Below are 9,802 nucleotides of genomic sequence, written 5' to 3' on the forward strand. Positions count from 1 at the left end.
TAAAACTTACCTGTACCCACTGCCATTTCACCTTTTCCACTTTTTACTATTTTAAAAACGCCATAATCTTTAAATTGCCGGTACTCTCTCCTCCTTCCCTCCCTTAAAAGACAAGCACCTTAGGGGTGGGGGGACTTCACTCACTTTTGTTTCTCAGGTCTCTATTCATTTTTAATCTGTTTCAATCATATTTCTTCCCCCTCACTCCACCAATGCCGTTTTCATTAAGGTCACCATTGGGGGGGGGGGTGTGTGTGTGTGTGTGTGTGTGTGTGTAGTCAGGGTCTCACTCTGTGACTGTGTGTGTGTTTAGTCAGGGTCTCACTCTGTCACCCGGGGGGGGGGGGGTGTGTGTGTGTGTGTGTGTGTGTGTGTGTGTGTGTGTGTGTGTGTGTGTGTGTGTAGTCAGGGTCTCACTCTGTGACTGTGTGTGTGTTTAGTCAGGGTCTCACTCTGTCACCCAGGCTGCAGTGGCACAATCACGGCTCATCGTAGCCTCGACCTCCTGGGTTCAGACAATCCTTCTGCCTCAGTTTCCCAAGTAACTGGGACTACAGGTGCGTGCTACCAGGCTTGACTAATTTTTTTTTTTTTTTGTAGAGGTGAGGTCTTGCTATTATTACTTAGGTTGGGCCATTGGGTTTCTAAATGCCAAGTTTTTCAGTTATTTACTTATCTGACCTCTCAGCAGCCGCTGCTTTTGCTACCGTTTGTCTTCCTCAAGTGCTCTCAAACCTTGGCATAATTCTTTGCTCTCTTTCCAAATGCAGGTATCCACCAGCTGTCCTTGACCTTCTTCTCATTCCTTCCAATGCTTTCACCACCAGCTATTAGTGCTTTCTAAATCTCTTCTCCAGTCTAGAACTCTCCCCAGAGCTCAACACCCATCTACCTACCTACCTACCAAACACTGTGATCCAATTTCTTCATAGTTCTCCACATGTAATGTGTCCACATCTGAACTTATTTTTTCCCCTGCAACCCATTCCTCCTACAGCACTCCATTTCCTAATGGAATAACTAGTCCTCCAAGTTTAAAAACCCTTCTCCTTCTACCTCATTCCCACCAATGATGCTACCACTAAATCCTCTTGATTCAGCTTCCTATATAATTTTCATATCCATCCCCTCCTCTCTACTGTTACATTAATGGCACAGTCAAGGCCCTCATCATCTCTCCTAGAGTCCATGACAAAGATATAGTTAATCTCTACACTTTCAGGTCTCCTTCTCCCTAATCCACCCTCTACCCTGTCCACAAGTTATTTTTTCTAAAATACATATAGGTTCAAGTTAAGCACCTTCCAAGATTCCCCATCCTCTTCTGAAGTACCATTTAGTACAGTGGTTAAGAACACAGGCACTGGGGTTGGAAAAAACTAGATGCAAATTCTAGATTTTTCCACTTACTGTGTGGCCATGAGACACTACTTACCCTAAAGCTTAAAGTTTTCACTTATAAAACAGGGATAATTTGTCTACCCCACACTGTTGTTAAAAGACTTATAAAATTATATATGTAAAACATGTGTTCCAATATCCAGAAAAATAAAATACCTAATAAATTACTATAAGTTAAAGTCCAAATTACTTACCATGAGCCTTTATGATCTGGCCTATCCAGTCTCATTTCCCATTAAACTTTCTTCATTCCACACTGTCATGCTGTTTCATATCTTTTTGCTTTTATACACACAATTTCCTCTGCCTAAACAGCCCAGCCCCAGTGCTTTGTCTGATAAGTGAAATCTTTAAGACTCTGACTTCAGTTTTTGCCCCTTAGGCTTATATAACTATCGCTTTGTGTTACATCTATTCTGGTCTGCCTCCCACACTAAATTGTGAGTTTCTTGAAAGCAGAGATAAGTGGAGAAAATAACACAAAAAACTAAGAATAGACATTGAAGTTCACCTCAGGCATGGAACCTAATCAATATTCAACAGATTTGTAGGAAGGACCTAAGGTGATTACTCTGTTTCCAAACTAATTGAATGTAACTAGAGGTTGATTCATTTTACTTTCTTCTTTTTTTTAAAAAGCATCAGCCTGATGAGGCTTTAGGTGAGCAGGTTCAGAATCTAGTACTTGGACATTCTTTTTTGGTATTATAGAATAGCTGTGGAAAAATTCAAACTGAGTCTTGAAAAACGTTCCAGTCCAAGGCAGAAAAGGCCTGACAGGCATAAACAGGGCCTCTTTCTAGTCTGCAAGTTGGGCTATGTGAACTTTCAGTTAAAATTTCAATGCAGCAAAACTGTATTTAGTTAATTTTTTTCAAAAGGCAAGTTGTTCCCTAGAGGAAACTTAAGAAAACTTAATTTTTTTTTTTTTTTTAGTTGGAGTCTCACTCTGGCGCCCAGACTGGAGTGCAGTGGCACGCTCCCAGCCACTGCAGCCTCAACCTGCTGGACTCAGGCGATCCTTCCGTCTCAGCCTTCCAAGGAGCTGGAACTACAGGCATGCACTACCACGCCCGGCTAATTTTTGATTTATTGTGGAGATGAGGTCTTGCCAAGTTGTCCAGGTGGGCTCAGGCAATCTACTCGCCTTGGCCTCCCAAAGTGCTGGGATTACAGGCTGAGCCACCGAGCCCAGCCAAAACTTAAATTGAAATAAACGAATTTACTAAGGGAGAGACGTCTGTAGAAGATACCACCATGGGAACTTCCAAACGAGCAATCAGAGAAGTCAGAATTCTATGAAATTAGTCTCTATCATAAGGTGATCGATGACTAAACACTTAAAAGAAACAAACTCGCAAATACCAAGGCTGTGAGGGTTCTTAGGCCAGAAAAGTATGGCCTGCAGAGTTAGTCGTCTTAAAATACTACGAAACACAAGGCAGGTGAATTTCCTTGTACTAAGAGGCGATTACAAACAGCTCATTTACTTGTGTCAGGAAACCAAGTCATATTCCTTTCTGGAATCCTAGATGCCAGGTTTATCACATACCAAGTCCACACTTCTTAAGAAAAGTATTTCTTCCCAATAACTACGAAAGAGATATTTGGGGGGTGGGGGTGGGGAATCTACTTTCAAATTTTTTCTTTAAAGTCCGTCAAAAGGGTAGTGACATCTGGACTTGGCTAGCAACGCTCACGTTTTAGATACTGCTGTGACGCCTGCGAAACAAGTTCAACCAGGGTCGACTTCGTTTGCCGTCCCCGGCGGAGTCAAGGAAGGAAAGATGCCTTAAGGGAGTTAACCCCGGGGGGAGCTGCCCAAGGATGCTGTCAAAACGCAAGGGACTCCGAAAAGGGATCCGTCCTGGGGAAAAGGGTGGCAGGAGCAGCGAGGGAGGGGCTGCGCGAGGATGTCACAAGCCGGCGGGACAGCGAGGCTGTCACAGAGTGGCATCCCCCCTCCCGGCCTCGGGGCCCAGTCACTCACATGCGGGGCCTGCACCCGCTCGGGCTCCTCCCGCCTCGGAGCCCGCAGCCGCCGGGCGAGAAGGATGAACCGACAACTTCCTGCTTCCGGGAGCGCAACCCGGAAGCAGCCTCCACGCCAAAGACAAGGACTCGCCCCCTAGAATAGCTCCTCCTTCTCGCCCCGAGCTTCCGCCCAAAACAGAACACGCTGCCAACGTCGCGGGGCGTGCGGGAACTCTCGCGATATCTGGGGAAAGTACGGGTTCTTGCTCCCCCTGGTGTCCCTCTCTTTCTCTTCGGTCCTCGTGAGTTCCTTCTCTTGCAAGACTGGCACAGATTTTACAGCTGAACTAAATAATTCAACAAGCAGTTATTGAGCCCCCTGCTTTCTCCTGTATCTCCCTTTCCTTATCTCTCATTGTCTTCCTGGACTTTCTCTTCTCTCCCCAGACTCCTTGCCTTTGGAGTCTGGAGGCTCAGATTTACTATATGGCTATGGAAAAACAAGTATTTTACTGCCGAGTCTCAGTTTTCACATCTGAAGAATGGGAATAATACTGTTTACTTTACAAAGCTGTTTTGTGGAGTAGATGAGATAAGAAAGTGCAAGCGTTGTGTAACTCATACAGAGTCTTACGAAAGTTCGTTACTGAGACCCAAGTGCCATCCGTTCTCATTTTCTTCCTTCCCGTCGGGTCTGCTCAACTGTAGAACTAAGAAATTTTTCGAATAGAATGTTGAGACATAACTCCAATCAGAGTGCAGTTCTGCTGGTTGTTTCCGCCTTCCTTGCCTAAACGAGCCAATCAGATTGCCCAGAGAGTGGTGCGGTATCGCCACTTGGAGATCACCTCGAGTGGCGTTTGCACTTTTCTCCCTTCTTGCGCCAGCCTCTTCTCGCCTCTCACCTCAGCTTCCCGGCCTTGGAAGGAGGGACTGTCCTCTTTTTATCCAGCCCCCCAAGTTCTGGCCTCGAGAGGGTTGCACGGCGGAGACCGGAAGTGTGCGCAGCAGCAGCTGGTCCCCAGCTAATCGACGCCGGAAGTAGCGATTACTGGAGAAGCATTCCGCCGGTTGCACTATGGCGGCAATTCCCCCAGACTCCTGGCAGCCACCCAACGTTTACTTGGAGACCAGGTGAGGGAGGTCGAACCTGTGGGGCTGAGCTGGCACAGGCGAACCCGGGCCTCGCCGTGGGGCTCAGTTCTCGGCGCGCTCCTCCTGGAGGCCGGTCTTCACGTGGAGGGGCGTGGAGCGGCCGCGGTTAGGGACCCTCTGAGGGCTGAGGGGACTACCAGCATACGCGTCCAAGCTCCCCACCCTCTCGTGCTGAGACCTCAGCTACAGCTGCCTGATGGTCCTCCCTCCAGTCCTTCGTTCGTTCGTTCGTTCATTCATTCATTCGTCCACTCAGTAAACATGTAATGAGTTCGCTAGCCAGGCACGTAGAATCTGAATTCTGAGGATAACACAACCTCGCCTTTAGGAGCTTACGGTATAGTGAAAGAGACAAATAACGTAAATATTACTCGACAACAGTGCCGTTGTACAAACATTGCTATGAAAATACAGAAGGAAGCACATCCTCTTGTGCCATACCCCTTATGTATGTCATCCCATTTAGTTTAATCCTCCTAGCAACTTGAATCATGTAGGTATTATTTCACCTTCTCCCTTCTAAAATTAGGGGAAAATGCCAAAATTTACTGATTAAATGGCTTGACCAAAGCCACACAGTAAGTGGGGGGAACCTTGTTTGGAGCCTGGTCTGCCTGCCTCACATGCTAGATTCTTTAGCCCCATTCATTCCATTGCCTCTTTGGAAAAAGCTCAAAGTGATCTTTTCAGAGTAGGATGAGGAATTCGGCTCAGAAACTTTAAAAAGCTTCCTGCTACAATAACTGTATAAAGTTAAAACTTAGTCTGGCTTTCAAGGTGATGGTTTCACCTGGTTTTTGCCTACCTCCTCTTCTCCCATTAGCAGCCGGGGACCAGCCAAAATGTGTCTGCCTGTCTTTCCGTACTTGCCCATGCTGCCTTCGCCCAGAGGAGAGTTCTCTCAGTTCCCTCTATGTTTACTCATGCTGTTCTTGCTGCCTGGCCATCAACCCACCTTTTATATGGAAAGTTAAACTTCAGTCTCTAACCTACAATTTCTGAACTCTTCTGTTGGTATTTTTTTAAATTACAAAATAAATTGAAATTTGAATCCAAGCAATGTAGATGTATATAGAATAAGTGAAAACCACCCCCTTCCTGCAAACACCAGTTTGTTGGATGATTGCCCAGATCTTGTTATATATGCATATAAACCTTTTATGTTTTTTTAAACAAAAATGGGATCATATGATCATACTGTATATGTCGGGGTTTTTTCCCTTGTGATTTGCTTCTCTTTTATTCATTAATTCATGTAGCTGCCCATATTATGGATTGATATTTTCAAGTTAAGTTTTTAAGTTACTTCTCTTTTTTTTTTTGCTGTAACAAATAGTGGGATGAAAATCCTTGCATGTATTGTATCCTTAGGCACTTTTGTAAGTTTTTTTAGAGAATAGACATTTGGAAGTTGAAACTGTGGTGTGCACATTTCAGAATCCTGTAAGTATTCTCTCACTGTCTTTCCAAGAGTTTATTTTCTGTATTTTAAGAACAACCAGGCTGGGCGCGGTGGCTCAAGCCTGTCATCCCAGCACTTTGGGAACGCCGAGGTGAGAGGATTACCTGAGCCTGCGGGTTCACTACCAGTCTGGGCAATATGGTGAGCCCTCATCTCTACAATCAATCAAAAAATTAGCCGGGCGTGGTAACATGCACCTGTAGTTCCGGCTACTTGGAAGGCTGAGGCGGAAAGATTGCCTGAGCCCAGCAGGTTGAGGCTGCGGTGGCTGTGAGCATGCCACTGCACTCCAGCCTGGGACGGAGTGAGACTCCAACTCAAAAAAAAATAATAATAAAAATAAAAAGCAACCACCAGAATATAGCTCCAAGAGGGAAGAAACACCTAAAATAGTGCCTTGCACAGAGTAACTGTTAATGTGTGTTGAACGTTAGTAGTGCAAAAGATGAATTGCAGGCAGAAAGACTGTCAGAAGACTTTTTCTTCTTTTTTTTTTAAGAGACCGAGTGTCACTGTGTTGCCCAGGCTGGAATGCACTGGCTGTTCACAGATGTGATCCCACTACTCCCAGAACAGAGTTTTGATCTGCTCTGTTTTTGACCTGGGCCGGTTCACCCCTCCTTAGACAATCGGGTGGTCCCCTGCTCCTGGGAGGTCACCATATTGATGCCGAACTTAGTGTGGACACAAGATTGGCATAGCATACTACAGCTCAGAACTCCTGAGCTCAGGTGATCCTCCTGCCTCAGCCTCCTGAATAACTAGGACTACAGGTGTATATCACTGCACCAGCCTAGAAAGCTACTTTCCAAGACTAGGCTCATGCCTGTAATTCCAGCACTTTGGGAGGCCAAGATGGGAGGATCGCCTGAGCCTAGAAGTTGGAGACCTGCCTGGTCACATAGTGATACCTCATCTCTACCAAAAAAATAAAGCTATTTCCTAACACATTCCATATGTACTTATAGAGTGCTTGCACTGTGCAAGGCACTGTACTGTGCGCTGATATCTAAGCTATACAGAGTTGACTCAGTTCTCACATTCTTAGAGCTTAAAGTGTAGATGGATGATGGAGTGGAGGGGAAGGCACCTGAACTGTCTCTTCTTCATTATCCTTTAGCAGTACTGGAGAGGAAAAAGCAGTCATATTGCGTAGGTGCAAAGGTTCGAAGTAATCAGATTTTTGCCTTTGTTGTACACCCTCCCAAACTGCCTTTTTTTTTTGCCATTAATTTTTTTTAATAGTTAATACATTTACATGGATCAGAATTTTTTTAAAACCCTTTGGGCTGGGTGGGATGGCTCATGCCTATAATCCTGTAATCCTAGCACTTTGGGAGGCCAAGAGGGGAGGATTGCTTGAGACCAGGATTTCAAGACCAGCCTGGGAAACATAGCAAGACCTCATCTCTACAAAAAAAATTTTTAATTAACTGGACGTGGTGGTATATGCCTGTAGTCTCAGCTATTTAGGAGCCTGAGGAGGAAGAATTGCTTGAGCCCAGGAGTTTGAGGCTGCAGTGAGTTGTGATCATGCCACTGCACTGCAGTCTGGGTGACAGAATGAGATCCCGACTCAAAAAAATAAGAAACTTTTGGCTGGGCACAGTGGCTCACACCTGTAATCCCAGTACTTTGGAAAGCCAGGGTGGGAGTATTGCTTGAACTGGGAGTTCGAGACCAGCCTGGGCAACATAGCAAAACCTCGGCTCTATAAAAAAATTAGCTGGATGTGGTGATACACGCCTATAGTCCCAGCTCCTTGGGAGACTTGAGCCCAGCAGTTTGTGGCTGCAGTGAGCCGTGATTGTGTCACTGTACTCTAGTCTGGTGACAGAGTGAGATCCCAACTCAAAGAATAAAAATAAAAAACTTTTAAGAAGATTTTCATTGAACACCTTTGTCTCCCATTACCCAGTTCCTACCCCCATCCAGAAACTTCTGCATATACAAATAAATATGAACTACTAATATTTTAATATCCTTTTTTTAAATCTAAAATTTAAGTCTAAGAATTTTTTTCCCCGAATTTAGACTTTGGTTATATCGGTTTCAGGAGATCAGTGGTGTATTTTTATGTATAAGGTGTTGGAATTTTGAGTTGTTTGTGGTTATTTTGCTTAAAAGTAGTATCAGAAGCCCCTGCATGTTTTATCAAAAGAAATAATCTGTGTTACTTGCATTGTGTTATTTTCCTTTGCTGAGCATGAAGTCTGGTGAGTATCACAGTTCTTGACTTACAAGCTTGAAATCGACAGCCCCGTGATGTTCCTGTCTGCCCTGACTTTGTTCTTGACTGTGTTGTCCTCTCCCCCACAGCATGGGAATCATTGTGCTGGAGCTGTACTGGAAGCATGCTCCGAAAACCTGTAAGAACTTTGCTGAGTTGGCTCGTCGAGGTTACTACAATGGTACCAAATTCCACAGAATCATCAAGGACTTCATGATCCAAGGAGGTGACCCAACTGGAACAGGTACAGTTAAGCTGACATGAGTTTCCCAAGTTTCATTCTGTCATGAATAGGTGATAAGGGAACCAGAACTCTCTTTTCCACTTAGCAGGGACTGTGTTGGTTGATTCTGGTGACAAAGCCTATCTTCTCTAAGCACATGTGTCAAATTGACAGGAATCTAACCTTGACTCCTAGGCTTGATAGAATTTCTCATAACTTTCTTGTATCACTCACTAAGAGCAAATAATACTTGTCTGAATTTAGTGATGCAGACTAGTCTGATCAATAAGTAAGGAAAGGCATAATTCACAGTGTTTTGAGAAGAATACAAATACTGGGTTCTTTTACCAACTCATTCATTTAGCAAATATTGAGCATCTACTTTGTGTCAGATACTTGTCTAAGCTCTAGAGATGTGTCTATAAAGAGAGACAAAATTCTTGCTCTCAATAAAGAGAGAAAAGGGGATGGGGATGCAATTTTAGTAGAAAGGTCAGGGAAGTCTTCTCTGAGAACATGTTGTTGGGGAGGAGATCTGAATGAAATAAGGGAGTGAACCATGTGGCTTGGGGGAGAACATTCTGGATGGGGGAAGAGCAAGCACAGGGGCCCTGAGGCAGGAGCCTATGTTGGAGGTCATGTGTATTATTCTGAGTAAGATGGAAGCCTTTGGAGAGTTTTGAGCAGAGAGTGACTTCTGACCTCTGTGTTGACAAGATCACGCTAGCTGCTGGTTAGAGGGTAGAGGCAAAAATGGGAGCTGGGGACCAGTCAGGAGTCTGCTGTAGTCATCCACTAGGCTGATAATAGAGAAGGTGGTGAGAAGTGACAACCCAGTTGATATTTTGATGGAGACAGAGCCAGTGGGATTTGCTGATGGATTGGATGGATGGAGTGAGAGAAAGAGATGATTAAAGATGCCTTCAAGGTTTTTGACCTGAATTTACTGATATTGGGAAAGCTGGGAGAAGAGCAGGTTTGGAGGGGGAACATCAAGAATTTGGTTATGGACATGCTATGTTTGAAATACAGCTGTTCCTCAGTATCCATGGGGGATTGGTTCCAGGACCTCCACATGAATGTTCAAATCCATGGATGCTCGAGTCCCTGGAATAAAATGGCATAGTAATTGCATGTAACCTATATAAAGCTATATATATATATATATATATATATATATATATATATATATATATTTTTTTTTTTTTTTTTTTTTTTTGAGTTAGAGTCTCATTCTGTTGCCCAGGCTGAAGTACAGTGGCACACTCACAGCACCGCAGCCTCAACCTGCTGGGCTCAGGTGATCCTTTCACCTCAGCCTTCCAAGGAGCTGGAACTACAGGCTTGCACCACCACT

The 9,802-nt window shown here is 44.5% G+C and overlaps 2 protein-coding genes across 4 annotated transcripts in view; one reads left to right on the forward strand and one right to left on the reverse strand.

The window, feature by feature from the left end:
* The window catches only part of CUNH6orf89 (chromosome unknown C6orf89 homolog), a 39,371-nt gene extending 35,792 nt beyond the window's left edge, over positions 1 to 3,579 (reverse strand). The window contains exon 1 of one of the 3 annotated variants that reach the window (XM_021715808.1): positions 3,392 to 3,579. Coding sequence is in view for 1 of the 3 variants with exons in the window: in XM_008064579.2 (XP_008062770.1) it covers positions 3,392 to 3,393 (2 nt within the window). In the remaining 2 variants the exon portion in view is untranslated. The remainder of the gene's footprint in view (positions 1 to 3,391) is intronic. The other 2 variants (XM_008064579.2, XM_021715809.1) reach the window with 2 other exon arrangements.
* Positions 3,580 to 4,190: 611 nt separating this feature from the next.
* Positions 4,191 to 9,802, forward strand: part of PPIL1 (peptidylprolyl isomerase like 1) — a 21,213-nt gene continuing 15,601 nt past the window's right edge. Inside the window, exons 1-2 of the mRNA XM_008064580.2 lie at positions 4,191 to 4,509; positions 8,312 to 8,466. Coding sequence (XP_008062771.1) covers positions 4,454 to 4,509; positions 8,312 to 8,466 — 211 coding nt within the window. The 5' untranslated portion in view covers positions 4,191 to 4,453. The remainder of the gene's footprint in view (positions 4,510 to 8,311; positions 8,467 to 9,802) is intronic.

Source organism: Carlito syrichta, unplaced genomic scaffold (assembly GCF_000164805.1).
Source record: "Carlito syrichta isolate Samal-C Ts95f unplaced genomic scaffold, Tarsius_syrichta-2.0.1 Scaffold307715, whole genome shotgun sequence".
Classification (NCBI taxonomy): Eukaryota; Metazoa; Chordata; class Mammalia; order Primates; family Tarsiidae; genus Carlito; species Carlito syrichta.